The sequence below is a fragment of the Mytilus californianus genome, unplaced genomic scaffold (assembly GCF_021869535.1).
Source record: "Mytilus californianus isolate M0D057914Y unplaced genomic scaffold, xbMytCali1.0.p SCAF_9, whole genome shotgun sequence".
NCBI classification, from domain to species: Eukaryota; Metazoa; Mollusca; class Bivalvia; order Mytilida; family Mytilidae; genus Mytilus; species Mytilus californianus.
In genome coordinates this window covers 81,562,331-81,578,930 of record NW_026262745.1, presented here as the reverse complement: position 1 = coordinate 81,578,930, position 16,600 = coordinate 81,562,331, and the positions used below count along the sequence as shown (strand labels likewise).

The following is a 16,600-nucleotide window of genomic DNA, read 5'->3' as shown; positions in this document are numbered from 1 at the left end:
AAGCATTGTGTATAAGTTTCATTAAATTTGGTTGAGGCAAACTAAAGTTAGAGAATGTAAACGAAAAATTCAGCAATTTTTCCATTTGTAAAGGAGCATAACTCATGAACGGTTTAAGTGACGACACCAATATTCAAACTTGATCTGTGTTTTGTGGTAATAAGCATTGTGTATAAGTTTCATAACATTTGGTGGAGGCAAACTAAAGTTAGAGAACGGAAACCAACTTTGGGACGTACGGATGGACAAGGGTAAAACTTAATGCCCCCTTGCTACGGCAGGGGCATAAAAACTGTAATTTTTTTTCAAGCAGTCGCTGAACAATGAAAAATGAGGTCAAGGACAATGGACATATGACAGACTGAAACTTTTAAACATAAGGCATCTGCATACAAGATATGAAGCGTCCAGGTCTTCTAACTTCTGAAATATAAAGCTTTATACAAATAGTTTATGCAGTTGCCGTCATTGCGGATAGTAATCACTATGTCTCGAACTCAGTCCCAGGTGATGCAAAAACTATAGGAGTGAGCAAGATAAACCATGTACCCAGGATACATAATTTCACCCTAAAATGACAAAGTTCAACATCCTGACATTTGTGGATGTTTGAAAAAAAAAATCAAAATCCTTACAAATTAGGAACAACCTCAGATAATTGTATACCTGTTCTGCTTGGTCTTTCCTGAGACAATATGTATCTATGCATTCCTGTATTTCGAGCAGATTAAATTTATGTTTCTCTAATACTCTGCTTCCTGTCAACTGTGGAAAAAAAACAACACTATCATAAATATCAATTGGTAACAATGGGATTGAGTGAGTCCAAAAAGTACAAATATAGGTATCACTTTTTCTATTCATCCTTTTAATGAATTTAGAAATCTTTCAAATAACATGTATACATACATAATGCTCTTCTGTATTTTAAAAGTTATGGTGTATTTATTCTTGAGATAACTTCTCTTATGTGTGCCTCATCATTCTCTCAATTTTAAGCCAGTTTGTGTCCTAAAATTTTAATAAGATGCACACCACCTATTCTTGGCCCTCATACCTATCCATGTTAAAATTTTCACTTCTAAACCTTTTATGGGGGTCGGGATCAATATACCGTTATTTATACATCAGACCGTACTGGTTACTGAAACTTTGTATACTCCAAACTTGGTACTTCATATCAGAGAAACAGAAAATATATGCCCTTAATTTTGGAATTCATTCATACATTTTTGTATTATTCAAAATTATCAGTCAAACTGTGTTCTACAAGGATCACCAGTCCTTCACCTTTCATTTGATATCTAAATAACCAAAATATATTCTACATAGTTTGATATTTATACCTATGTGTAGGAACTATTTTGCTTTAAATATGTACTACTTTCTAGTATGTTCTTTTTGACCAGGCTCGTTTGGTGGTGTTACATCTTACAAAGTCTATCTGAGTTAATTTTGCAAAGAATTCTGATCAAGCTGGTGCTAGGGGCCGTCTTAAACTTGTAGTGAGGTGAGAGTTTATTTGCTCCATGTTGAAGGCCTCTCTGTGACTTTGAGAGGAAAAACAGCAATAAAAGCACTGTTCCTTTGCTTTTTGTGTGTTTTTTTTTTTTGCTGTGCATGTACTGATTTTGTGTCATGGATAGATACCCCATATCATTTGTTTTCTATAATATGTAATATATACAAACTAGATGTACTATGAGCTATTGTTGACTAATTATACACATGCTCGATAAATTAGAGGTCCTAAGGAGCCTGAATCGCTCACCTGGAGAACAGCCTAATTTGTCACAGTAGCCACCTGGTGTGCTATCTAATCAGCACAAAAATATGACTTTTTTTAATGAATTACTCTTTTATCATTCTGATGAAGTTTAACAAGATTTTACATTGAAGTTTCAGAGGAGAAGAAATTTGAAATAGGACCAACCAGAATCAAGAATTGCCTCTGGAACAGGAAGCCATGTTTTTCATCTGATAGGAATGAAATAAGTTTTTTTAATAGATACTCTTCCATACATTATTCCTGCAAAGTTTGGTTACTTTCATCTGTTTCAAAGGGAATGATGAAAATGTGATTTCCCATAGTTTTGCTTGAAACTTATGTGCCACTGTATCCACCAGGTATGTCGTATAATTAGCATGAAATGATGATGTTTAGTAGAGGGTATCCCAATCACCTATCCTATAAAGTTTGAGAAATTTGGCATCGTATTGTCAGAGGAAAAGTTATTTGAAATTTCGACCAATCAGAATCAAGAATTGTCTCTGGTTGCCATGTTTTTAAATCGATTGGACAAAGTGAGGATTTTTATATACACCCTTCAATACATTAACCCTGCAAAATTTAGTTAATATTTGCCTTCTGGTTTAAGAAAAGATGATAAAAAAATTATTTCCCAAAGGCTTCAAAGGAAACCTACATTGTATGAGCCCTTTTAGCCATTGTGGATGCCACCTGATCAGCACAAAATGAGGATTTTATTAAGAAGGCCTTCCAGTCATCATTCCTAGAAAGATTAGGCATTCAGACGATAAGAAATCTGAAATTTCGATCCATCAGAATCCAAAAATTGTCTCTGACGGCCATGTTTTTACTCCGATTGAGAAGAAATGAGGAATGTATAAAGATATGCTCCCATATAAAATCTAAAATATTAAAAATGCTCCCCTACCATCAAAACTGAAATTGACAAATCAATTTTATTTCTAAGGGGTCTAATTCCAGTAAAAATAGTCTATCCTTGCTAATTTTTCAAAGTTGTCTTAGGTGACGCTGGTGTAAACCTTTTAACATACATTTAATCAAACTCTGATAAAAAAGGACTTGGTTCTCTAATTCATAATTTTTGCCCTACAAATATGCAAAATTTTAAAATGTTAATGTTGTGAAAATTTGGTGAAAACATATACTGTGGATTCATTAATATTCGTTGGATACCAATTTTCGTGGATTTCGTGGGTACAAAAGAACCACGAATTTAAATATTCAACGAATTACAAATTTTCTAAAGGAACGAATGCAGACTTTGCCAAAACCACGAAATTATATATCCACGAATATGCATGTTTTCCTCAAACCACGAAAATTGGTACCCACGATTAATGAATCCACAGTATATCAAAATGTCCAATTGTTTCAGTTAAAAAAGATTTCACCAGTTGCATCATAGTGAGGTATTTGTAACGTCATAAATGTAGGTGTATTTTGATAAAACCTGATTTTTTTTGCACAATTTGGAAAAATTTATGACAGTTTTCGAAAAAAATAAACAGTTGGGTCACCCTCGCCCACAAATATTTTTGCTGAAATATTCTTTAAATATCATATTCTTTACTTTTCAAAATTTCAATGGGCGAGAAGTGGCGCTACATATGAATCATGGAAAATGGTTGAAAAAGGTGACAAATTTCTAGAAAAACGGACTAAAATGAAATCTATTTCTATTCTAGGCTCTAACATATTTATAAATATGAAGCAGATATACAATTTTACTTATTATGCTTTAAATAAACAGCTGCGCCATGAGCGCATGATTTGCCTGTCACGTTTTCAAAGAATAAAGTTCAACAACTTCTCAATGTCATATCCTAAATTTATAAAAAACTAAAGGGATGCTATCTTAATAGATATAAATCAGTCACCACAGTTTAATGAAAACTACTCAAAGCACTTTAAGGATATTGTCCGAAAACTGGAAAACCCCCTTTCTTTATGAATGAAACCCTGTAACTAGTAAACGTAAAATCTGAAATTAATAAAAATTGAAAATGACCTTATGTCAATAGATATAAACAATTTACCAAAGTTTCATGAAAACTTCTGAAAGCATTTTTGTGTTATTGTCCGAAAACTGGAAAATCCCCCCTTTTTAATGAATAAAACCCCATAAATAATAAACCTAAAATCTGAAATTTATAAAAATTGAAAGGGAGCTAAGTCAATAGATAAAAACAATTCAACAAAGTTTAAGGAAAACTGCTCAAAGCATTTTTGAGTTATTGTCCGAAAACAGGAAAATCCCCCTTTTTGTAAAGAATAAAACCCCATAACTCAAAAACATAAAATCTAAAATTTATAAAAATCAAAATGGAGCTCATGTCAATATATATAAACAATTCACCAAAGTTTGTTTTTGAGTTATTTTCAGAAAACAGGAAAATCCCCCTTTTTGTAAAGAATAAAACCCCATAACTCAAAAACATAAAATCTAAAATTTATAAAAATCAAAAGGGAGCTCATGTCAATATATATAAACAATTCACCAAAGTTTGTTTTTGAGTTATTTTCCGAAAACTGGAAAATCCCCCTTTTTGTTACGAATAAAACCCCAAAATTCAGAAACGTCAAATCTGAAATTTATAAAAAATGAAAGGGAGCTCACGTCAATATATATATAAACAATTCACCAAAGTTTCATGCAAATTGGTTAAAGCATTTTCGAGTTAATGTCCGACATGTTGTTGACGGACAGACAGACGGACGGATAGACGGACGGATGGACAGACAGACGGACGGACAGACAGACAAAGGTATACCATAATATGTCCAGTAAACGGGCGTATAAAAAGTACAAATTTTGCAACACATACACATTATCTACTAAAAAAAAACACCTTTACAGGGCCTTTATTTGGGTTACTCAGTGGCTCTACTCATTTAGGCATGAGAGTACTTTCAATGTTGATTTTCCATATGATTTACCTTTACAAGGGGCACAGAGGAGGGAAAACATTCTGCACACAGCACCCAGATTGTCTTAAATTATCCATGCAATTCGTGGTGTGAATATCACTTGGACATTTGAAAAAGAGAGGCAAAAGATACCATAGGGACATTCAAGCTCACAAGTCGAAAAAATAACTGACATTGCCATGGCTAAAAAAGAAAAGTCGAAAAATAACTGACAATGCCATGGCTAAAAAAGAAAACAAGAGTGCACACGCTGAAATGTCTCCCCTTCTTTACTAACCATTGATTTTATGTTGAAAGTCCTAAATATAAAGCTTTACTACAAGTAACACATAAACTTAACATGATCCAAGAAAATGAGGTCAAGGTCAGATAAACCAAACGAGAAATACATGTTCACCTTACAATCATTCAATAAACCAAACATAGTTGACCTATTGCTTATAGTTTCTAAGAAACAGTCTTAACCAAGAAAACTTAACATTGACCAATGAACCATGAAAATGAGGTCAAGGTCAGATGAACCATGCCAGACAGACATGTAAACCTTACAATCAATTTATCCATTAAATATAGTTGACCTTAATTGCTTATAGTATATAAGAAACAAACTTAACCATGAAAACTTAACATTGACCAATGAACCATGAAAATGAGGTCAAGGTCAGATGATACCTGCCAGACAGACATATACACCTTACAATCCTTCCATACAACAAATATAGTTGATCTTTTGCTTATAGTTGAAGAAAAACATACCAAAACACAATAAAATGCTCCGCTGTGCGCAGTTTGATACGACCGCAGAGGTCGAACCCTGAACAGTTGGGGCAAGTATGGACACAACATTCAAGCTTGATACAGCACTGAATTTGGATTGTGATTAAATATTTGACACAGCTTAGGTTTCTGACACAGAATGAATGTGGTCTAAGAACTTAAATTTTTTTAATTTACCTATTCAAACCATATCATTATTATTTGCTTTTATATATAAATCAGAAATAACCAATTTAAAATGGAAAATTTTAAAGAAAAAAAAAATCCTTCCCCTAAATTTTTTGAACACCCTTATGATTCATCACCCCCAAACTCAATCCCAGCCTTCCCTTTGTGGTATGGTACCTTGCAGTACAATTTCAGAGAGATCCATACATTTGAACACAAGTTATTGTCTGGAAACTAGAAAAATGCTTGTTTTTAGGCCCCTTTTTGGCCCCAAATTCCCAAACGTTTAGGGCAATTACCCCCAAACTCAAACCCAACTTTCCCTTTGTGATATGGAACCTTGTAGTACAATTTCATAAAGATCCATACACATACACACAATTATTGTCCTGAAACTAGAAAAATGCTTGTTTTTTACCCTTTTTGGCCCCTAATTCCTAAAATTTTGAGGCAATTACCCCCAAAATCAATCCCAGCCTTCCCTTTGTGGTATGGTACCTTGCAGTACAATTTCAGAGAGATCCATACACTTGAACACAAGTTATTGTCTGGAAACTAGAAAAATGTGTTTTTTGGCCCCTTTTTGGCCCCTTATTCCTAAACATTTTGGGCAATTACCCCCAAACTCAATTCCAGCTTTCCCTTTGTGATATGAAACCTTGTAGTTCAATTTCAGAAAGATCCATACACTTACACACAAGTTATTATCATGAAACTAGAAAAATGCTTGTTTTTTACCCCTTTTTTGGTCCCTAATTCCTAAATTTTGAGGCAATTACCCACAAAATCAATCCCAGCATTCCCTTTGTGATATGGAACCTTGTGGTACAATGTCAGAGAGATCCACACACTAACACACAAGTTATGTCTGGAAGTTACAAAAATGCTTATTATTGGCCCCTTTTTGGCCCCTAATTCCTGAACTGTTGGTACCATAACCCCCAAAATCAATCCCAACCTTCCTTTTGTGGTATTGAACCTTATGGTAAAATTTCATGGAGATCCATTCACTTAAACTAAAGTTAGAGTGCGAAAACCAATGTGTCTTCGGACGACGACGACGACACCAACGTCATACCAATATACCACCAAAAAAATTTTAATTTTTGCGGTCGTATAAAAACTTAACACTGAGAAATGAACCGTGAAAATGAGGTCAAGGACAAATAAAACCTGCGAGACTGACATGTACATTATAAAATATTTCCATACACCAAATATAGTTGACCTATTGCATATAGTATTAGGAAAAAAGACCAAAACTCAAAAACTTAACTTTGACCACTGAACCATGAAAATGAGGTCAAGGTCAGATGACACCTACCAGTTGGACATGTACACCTTACAAGTATTCCATATACCAAATATACTAGACCTACTGCTTATAGTATCTGATATATGGACTTGACCACCAAAACTTAACCTAGTTCACTGGTCCATGAAATGAGGTCGAGGTCAAATGAAAATTGTCTGACGGGCATGAGGACCTTGCAAGGTACGCACATACTAAATATAGTTACCCTATTACTCATAATAAGAAAGAAATTAACATTACAAACAAGAGTGCACACGCTGAAATGTCTCGCCTTCTTTATTAATCATTGATATTATGTTGATAGTCCTAAATATAAAGCTTTATTACAACTGTCACATAAACTTAACATTAACCAAGAAAACTAAACATTGACCAATGAACCATGAAAAAGAGGTCAAGGTCAGATGAACCATGCCAGGCAGGCATGTACAGCTAACAATTCTTCCATACAACAAATATAGTTGCCCTATTGCTTATAGTTTAAGAAAAACAGACCAAAACACAAAAACTTAACACTGAGCAATGAACTGTGAAAATGAGGTCAAGGTCAAGTAAAACCTGTGCGACTGACATATAGATCATAAAATATTTCCATACACCAAATATAGTTGACCTATTGCATAGAGTATTAGAAAAAAGGACCAAAACTCAAAATCTTAACTTTGACCACTGAACCATGAAAATGAGGTCAAGGTCAAATGACACCTGCCAGCTAGACATGTACACCTTACAATCATTCCATTCACCAAATATAGTAGACCTATTGCATACAGTATAAGAATAAAATGCTCCGCAGGGCGCAGCTTGATACGACCACAGAGGTTGAACCCTGAACAGTTGGGCAAGTATGGACACAACATTCAAGCTTGATACAGCTTTGCATTCGGATTGTGATTAAATATTTGACACAGCATAGGTTTCTAACACAGAATGAATGTGGTCTAAGAACTTAAAAATTTTAAATTGGACATTCACCTATTATGGTCCAATATCCAAAATCTAAATACATGGTTAGATTCAGCATATCAAAGAACCCCAAGAATTCAATTTTTGATGAAATCAAACAAAGTTTAATTTTGGACCCTTTTGACCTCAATGTGGACAAAGTTGATAACGGGGCCCAAAAATCAAAAATCTAAATACATGGTTAGATTCAGCATATCAAAGAACCCCATATATTCAATTTTTGTTGAAATCAAACAAAGTTTAATTTTGGACCCCCATTTGGACCAACTTGAAAACTGGACCCATAATCAAAAATCTAAATACATGTTTAGATTCAGCATATCAAAGAACCCTAAGAATTCAATTTTTGTTAAAATCAAACTAAGTTTAATTTTGGACCCTTTGGACCTTAATGTAGACCAATTTGAAAACGGAACCAAAAATTAAGAATCTAAATACACGGTTAGATTCAGCATATCAAAGAACCCCAATAATTCAATTTTTGATGAAATCAAACAAAGTTTAATTTTGGACCCTTTGGACCTCAATGTGGACCAATTTAAAAACGGGGCCCAAAATCCAAAAACTAAATACACGGTTAGATTCAGCATATTAAAGAACCCCAAGAATTCAAGAATAAAACCCCATTGAAATTGGTCAAGAAATAAGCAATTTATACGAAGTATCTTCTTTTGCACAATACTGTGCAATTAAATATTTCTTGCTATTGCGCAATACTGTACAATTGACAATTTCTTGCTATTGCGCAATATAGTGCTATTGGATATTTCTTGCTATTGCGCAATACTGTGCAATTGAAGATTTCTTGCTATTGTGCAATACTGTGCAATTGAAGATTTCTTGTTATTGTGCAATACTGTGCAATTGAAAATTTCTTGCTATTGCACAATACTTATTATATAATAATTTACACTTCCTGTTTGGTGTGTATCTCCTACCATATCATTATTATTTGCTTTTAAATATAAATCAGAAATAACCAACTTAAAATGGAAAATTTTAAAAGAAAAAAAAAATGAAAAAAAAAAAAATCCCCCCCCAAAATTTTTTGAACCCCCTTATGATTCATCACCCCCAAACTCAATCCCAGCCTTCCCTTTGTGGTATGGTACCTTGCAGTACAATTTCAGAGAGATCCATACACTTGAACACAAGTTATTGTCTGGAAACTAGAAAAATGTGTTTTTTGGCCCCATTTTGGCCCCAAATTCCTAAACGTTTAAGGCAATTACCCCCAAACTCAAACCCAGCTTTCCCTTTGAGATATGGAACCTTGTAGTACAATTTCAGAAAGATCCATACACTTACACACAAGTTATTGTCCTGAAACTAGAAAAATGCTTGTTTTTTGCCCCTTTTTGACCCCTAATTTCTAAAATATTGAGGCAATTACCCCCATCATCAATCCCAGCCTTCCCTTTGTGGTATGGTACCTTGCAGTACAATTTCAGAGAGATCCATACACTTGAACACAAGTCATTGTCTGGAAACTAGAAAAATGCTTATTTTTGGCCCCTTTTTGGCCCCCAATTCCTAAACGTTTCGGCAATTACCCCCAAACTCAATTCCAGCTTTCCCTTTGTGATATGGAATCTTGTAGCACAATTTCAGAAAGATCCATACACTTACACACAAGTTATTGTCATGAAACTAGAAAAATGGTTGTTTTTTGCCCCTTTTTTGGCCCCTAATTCCTAAAATTTTGAGGCAATTACCCCCAAAATCAATCCCAGCATTCCTTTTGTGATATGGAACCTTGTGGTACAATGTCAGAGAGATCCATACACTAACACACAAGTTAAGTCTGGAAGTTACAAAAATGCTTATTTTTGGCCCCTTTTTGGCCCCTAATTCCTTTACTGTTGGTACCATAACCCCCAAAATCAATCCCAACCTTCCTTTTGTGGTATTGAACCTTGTGGTAAAATTTCATAGAGATCCATTCACTTAAACTAAAGTTAAAGTGCGAAAACCAATGTGTCTTCGAACGACGCCGGACGACGATGACGACGACGACGCCAACGTCATACCAATATACGACCACAAAAATTTTTTTGCGGTCGTATAAAAACACACCAAAACACAAAAACTTAACTATAACCACTGAACCATGAAAATGAGGTCAAGGTCAGATGACACCTGCCAGTTGGACATGTACACCTTACAGTCCTTCCATACACCGAATATACTTGACCTATTGCTTATAGTATCTGAGATATGGACTTGACCACCAAAACTTAACCTTGTTCACTGATCCATGAAATGAGGTCGAGGTCAAGTGAATACTGTCTGACGGGCATGAGGACCTTGCAAGGTACGCACATACCAAATATAGTTATCCTACTACTTATAATAAGAGAGAATTTTTTTTTCAAGTAGTCACTGAACCATGAAAATGAGGTCAAGGACATTGGACATGTGACTGAGGGAAACTTCGTAACATGAGGCATCCATATACAAAGTATGAAGCATCCAGGTCTTCCACCTTCTAAAATATAAAGCTTTTAAGAAGTAAGCTAACGCCGCCGCCGCCGGATCACTATCCCTATGTCGAGCTTTCTGCGACAAAAGTCGCAGGCTCAACAAAAATGTTGACTTTTTTTTCAAGTACCGGTAGTCACTGAACTATGAAAATGAGGTCCAGGACAATGAACATATGACAGACGGAAACTTCGTAACATAAGGCATATATATACAAAGTATAAAGCATCCAGGTCTTCTAGCTTCTAAAATATAAAGCTTTTAAGAATTTAGCTAACGCCTCCGCCGCCGGATCACTATCCCTATGTTGAGCTTTCTGCGAAAAAAGTCGCAGGCTCGACAAAAACCAACAGACAAACAAAAGTACACTAAACACAACATTGAAAACTAAAGACTGAGCAACACTAACCCCATCGAAAACAGGGGGTGATCTCAGGTACTCCAGAAGAGTAAGCAGACCCTGCTCCACATGAGGCACCCGCCGTGTTGCTCATGTAAGTACAAAAAAGGTGATAAGTTTAATTCGGTAGGTCACATTCCAGGAAAAGAAAACGTGATTGTGGTTACAACAGGTGGAACATATCTGTCGTTTATTCCATAATGGTCAAACAAATGATGGTGTGTGTTAAATTTTCGAAGGGATACCTTTTGGAACTTTTGGTTTAATAGCTTCCTTGTAAGTAGCAACCCTCTATCAAGGAAATCATGATAGGAAATGCAAGCTCTGGAATATAGTAGCAACTGGGAGATATATTCTCCTTATGCAGGAGCATAGAAATGGAGAGATCAAAATTAGGAAGCATAAATCATCTCTTTTGTCATAAAGTTTTGTTTTCAACCGAACTTAATTGTCAATTTCTAGATGTAAGTCAAGATATGAGGCAGACTTAATTGTATCTGTTTTGTCCTTTGTTTTGAAAGTGATAAGCAAAAAAAAAAATAATTCTGTGGCAATAAAAAAGGGGGGGGGGGGGTGTAATTATACTTGTACCCTTTGATCCCCCTGGCTCCTACACCAGTGAATATTGGTTGTTGTCGAAAACTTCAGTTGACTTCAGTTGACTACCAGATGTCTGGTAACATTGTGTTGTTTGGTTGCATCTCATTGAAAAATACCCCATATCCCATTACTCATACAGATGAATATTTATCACATTAAGAAATCAAGTGTTTGTACATAAACAAAAAAGATGTGGCTGACAATCTTGTAAAATTGATGCTTAATTTCATAATAAATTAGAGCAATTTTTAAAAGTTTTCTAGTTTAAAAGAAATAAAGGCCTCCAAAGTTGTAAACTTACTGTTTCACTGTCACAGAAGAAGAATGGACATTCCATGTGGAGAAACGTCATATCTAATACCTGTCGTTTGGAAGTTAAGGATCATATACAATTCTTAATGGAATGAAGGGATATTGTGTATTTATTTATTAACAAAAATAAAAGCAAAGGAACAAAGTCAAAATGAATTCTCCAACCTGAAACAAATGCCCACACCTAACTGACTTAAATTTACTATTAATAGTTCAATATTAAATTAGTCAGGTATCCTTCCACCTGAATGAATTTTCTCCATTAACCAATTCTAATCAATGAACCATGAGGTCAAGGTCAGATGAACTCTACCAAAAGGACTCTACACCTTACAATCATTCCATACATCAAAAATAGTTGACCTATTGCTCATAGTATCTAAGAAACCTAAAATGCTAAATATTAAAGCATGGTATCTAATTAATTCATATTTTGATATACAAACTCCAAAGCTTGAAAGTCTAATGATCATATTTTTCACCTTCCTGTTATATTGACAAAAGGATATTTAACTGTGTCGCTATGTGTTTTAAAGAATCTGTCTTGGCAATATAATAACAAGCTTCCTTTGTCATGGTATCCAAACGACGTCTTAGTTCCTAAAATAAAGAAAGACATGAATGTAACTGATTACTGACTCCTTTTGACAAGGTGTCCAAATATAAGGATCAGTTGTTATATTATAAAGACCATTTTACCAAATCAATTAGAAAGTCATGACTGTCATGATTGGCTATCAATAATAAAGCAGATGTATATCTCTCAGAGGCCTTTGAGCAGGAAAAATCACTACACAATTCATTAAATAATTAATTTCTCTGAAGGTTGAATAGAAATATTCTTACATTATTATAGATAAGAAATATTCTTACATTATTTATATTATATGTAAGCCTCAGATCTATGTCCTTTCCTCAGATCTGTGTCCTATTCTAAAATAAATGGGGAATGTATCCATGGGACACAGATGATGCCCGTGCTTTCATATAACGTTATTTAGATACATAACTCAAGAACGGTAATAATCATTGTGTATAAGTTTCATAACATTTAGTCGAGGCAAACTTAAGTTAGAGAACAGAAATGAAAAATTCAGCAATTTTTCCATCGTAAAGGGGCATAACTCTAGAAAGGTAAAAGTGACGTCACCCAAATTCAAACTTGATCTGTGTTTTGTGGTAATAAGCTTTGTGTATAAGTTTCATAATATTTGCATGAGGCAAACTTTAGAGAACGGAAACAAAAAATTCAGCAACTTTTCCATTTGTAAAGGGGCATAACTCTAGAACTGTAAAAGTGACGCCACCCAAATTCAAACTTGATCTGTGTTTAGAGGTAATAAGCCTTGTGTATAAGTTTCATAACATTTAGTTCAGGCAAACTAATGTTACAGAACAGAAACCAATTTCGGGACGTACGGATGTACGTACAGACAAGGGTAAAACTTAATGCCCCCTCCGCGTAAAAAATGTAACAAAAATACCAAACTCCAAGGCAAACTCAATAAAATGCTCCGCTGGGCGCAGCTTGATACGACCGCAGAGGTTGAACCCTGAACAGTTGGGGCAAGTATGGACACAACATTCAAGCTTGATACAGCACTGAATTTGGATTGTGATTAAATATTTAACACAGCATAGGTTTCTGACACAGAATGAATGTGGTCTAAGAACTTAAAAAATTTAAATTTACCGATTCAAACCATATCATCATTATTTGCTTTTATATATAAATCAGAAATAGCCAATATAAAATGGAAAATTTTAAAGAAAAAAAAAGGAACCCCCCCCCCAATTTTTTGAACCCCCTTATGATTCATCACCCCCAAACTCAATCCCAGCCTTCCCTTTGTGGTATGGTACCTTGCAGTACAATTTCAGAGAGATCCATACACTTGAACACAAGTTATTGTCTGGAAACTAGAAAAATACTTGTTTTTTGGCCCCTTTTTGGCCCCAAATTCCTAAACGTTTAAGGCAATTACCCCCAAACTCAAACCAAGCTTTCCCTTTGTGATATGGAACCTTGTAGTACAATTTCATAAAGATCCATACACTTACAAGTTATTGTCCTGAAACTAGAAAAAATGCTTGTTTTTTGCCCCTTTGTGGCCCCTAATTCCTAAAATTTTGAGGAAATTACCCCCAAAATCAATCCCAGCCTTCCCTTTGTGGTATGGTACCTTGCAGTACAATTTCAGAGAGATCCATACACTTGAACACAAGTTATTGTCTGGAAACTAGAAAAATGCTTATTTTTGGCCCCTTATTCCTAAACGTTTTGGGCAATTACCCCCAAACTCAATTCCAGCTTTCCCTTTGTGATATTGAACCTTGTAGTACAATTTCAGAAAGATCCATACACTTACACACAAGTTATTGTCATGAAACTAGAAAAATGCTTGTTTTTTGTCCCTTTTTTGGCCCCTAATTCCTTAAATTTTGAGGTAATTCCCTTTGAGATATGGAACCTTGTGGTACAATGTCAGAGAGATCCAAACACTAACACACAAGTTATTGTCTGGAAGTTACAAAAATGCTTATTTTTGGCCCCTTACTCTTAACTGTTGGTACCATAACCCCCAAAATCAATCCCAACCTTCTTTTGTTGTATTGAACCTTATGGTAAAATTTCATAGAGATCCATTCACTTAAACTAAAGTTAGAGTGCGAAAACCAATGTGTCTTCGGACGACGAGGACGCCGGACGACATCGACGATGCCAAAGTCATACCAATATACGACTGCAAAATTTTTTTGTGGTCGTATAAAAATAGATCAATCATTCAAGACTTTCAAAATCAGGTTAATTTTATTGTTAAATGATTAACAGGTTAATATAATCTAGATACTTATTTGTAGGTAACTTGAGATGTCACTAAAACATCATAAAAATAGTTTTTTTTAAACATAACATAGATAGGAACCTAGGGTTTACCAAAAGGTATATTTTTCATACATTAACATCTTCATAAATATATTTTGTAGTAAAATATCTTTTTGGATAAAGCTCATAAAAGAGCCTACTTTGGCAGTTTTTGCACTAAGTTCAAGAAGTTTGACTGTTTGAAGCCTTAATGCAAATATTTAAGACACCATTCAAAACTAAATTACTCATGGCTGTCAGACTAATGTCTTATCAACATCTGCAGGATGTCATTTGGTAGATTTATAATAATTTTTGATTTTTTGAAGTTCAAGGTCAAAAAGTCACGCCTTATCATACTTTCGACTTTCACGATGAAAACTTTAATAATTACACTGATTTCACTAAATTCATTTACACAATTATATTGTAATAGTATGATGAGTATTGACATAAAACTAACCTTGTATAGTTTAGGAAAGATATGAGTTGTATTAAGCGTTAGCAGGGCAGAAGACTCAGACATGACCTTAGCAACATGTGACTTCCATGTTTCTTCAACTTCATCTGTCTGAATGGTCAGGTACATGAAGTTTGAGTGAATCTGTGAAAACCCTGGTGATGTTGCACTGGAACTTAACTCCACCTGTTCCATGTCACTGTCTGAGCTAACTATACTGTGTCTGTAAAGTAAATAGAACCATATAAACAATGAAAGTCAACATTTTCTCACCTGGTATTCTTTTAGAGACTTCTAGCTCACTGTATAAATGGCTCAAGAACACAGTTATTTCGTAGTGCATTTCTTTTAGACATTTAAATGCAAATTAAACAAGAATATGTCCACAGTACACGGATGCCCCACTTGCACTATCATTTTCTATGTTTCAGTGGACTGTGAAATTGGGGTAAAAACTCTATTTTGGTATTTATACAAACAATATTGTCTTTGTAGTTGTGTATGGTGTGAATTTTTGTGCTGTGTTAATTGTTGTCCCATAATGTAAACATACTTTTGAAGGTTTTTATTGGTGCCCGTACGAAATAAGTAGTAGGATTCCACCTAGACACTAGTAGGAATGTAGTAGGAATCCACCTAGAATCAAAGATTATATATAGAAAGTAGGTGGACATGGAAAATGAACAAAATTCTGACTGGATTTTTTATTTTCTCCACTTGCAAAATCCTACCATCTAGCTGGAATTCTAAAAGTCTGGATTTTTTTCTGTTTTGAAAATCTTAAGTGGGAATTTGGACAGAAAATATGATAAGATTATTCATTTTCCTACTACAAGATTCCTACCAGAATTAATTTATTCCTACTAGAAAATCTTTCTACATGGAATCTTTTTAATTATCTTAAACTTGATTCTTGTTTGCTAATGACACAAATTTTGCTGTGTTAAATGCAAACAAGTTCCAGTTCACAAATTCAAAAGTTGAAGGGTAGAAGAATGAAAAGTTGTGTTGGAACACAATATGCTGCAAGGGTTAAACAACTACAATATTGAAATAGGAGAAAATATGGCTCATGTAGATTGAAGGTAAATTTTATACTTTTAAGATGAAATTTTTTATCTGTTTGCCAATATATTTAGTATTCAGTTAATTCAACAATAGTGCATAATTTTACTTATTAATTTTTCATAATTTTTAATTTCAACTTAGAATCAACATTTTTATCCATCTACATATATGTTTGGATATATCACAGCTTCCTCATACATTTCAAAAGTCAACTTTTTTTAAATGAATATATTCCATGCATTTCCTTTGTTTTTTGTTGTTGAGATTCAAACTTAAATGATTGACCCAGTTGTGTATTTGTGAATATACACTTACATTTTGTATATTTTTAGATTCCTACTAGAAAATATTTTTTTCTATGTGGAATTTTGAAAAATTCCTAGCAGGTTTTCTAGTAGGAATTTTATTTTCCCGCCAAATTATTCCTGCTAATTTAAATATTCCTGGTAGGAATATACAATATTCCTACTAAGAAATTCCTGCTAATT

General features: G+C 34.2%; 1 protein-coding gene across 2 annotated transcripts in view; it reads right to left on the bottom strand.

The window, feature by feature from the left end:
* Nucleotides 1–16,600, bottom strand: part of LOC127716465 (protein furry homolog) — a 631,222-nt gene that overhangs the window by 44,934 nt on the left and 569,688 nt on the right. For both annotated transcript variants that reach the window (XM_052222678.1, XM_052222679.1), the window contains 4 exons: nt 15,048–15,267; nt 12,228–12,318; nt 11,708–11,772; nt 667–765 (listed from right to left, as the gene is read on the bottom strand). In XM_052222678.1, the coding sequence (XP_052078638.1) occupies nt 667–765; nt 11,708–11,772; nt 12,228–12,318; nt 15,048–15,267 (475 nt within the window). The remainder of the gene's footprint in view (nt 1–666; nt 766–11,707; nt 11,773–12,227; nt 12,319–15,047; nt 15,268–16,600) is intronic.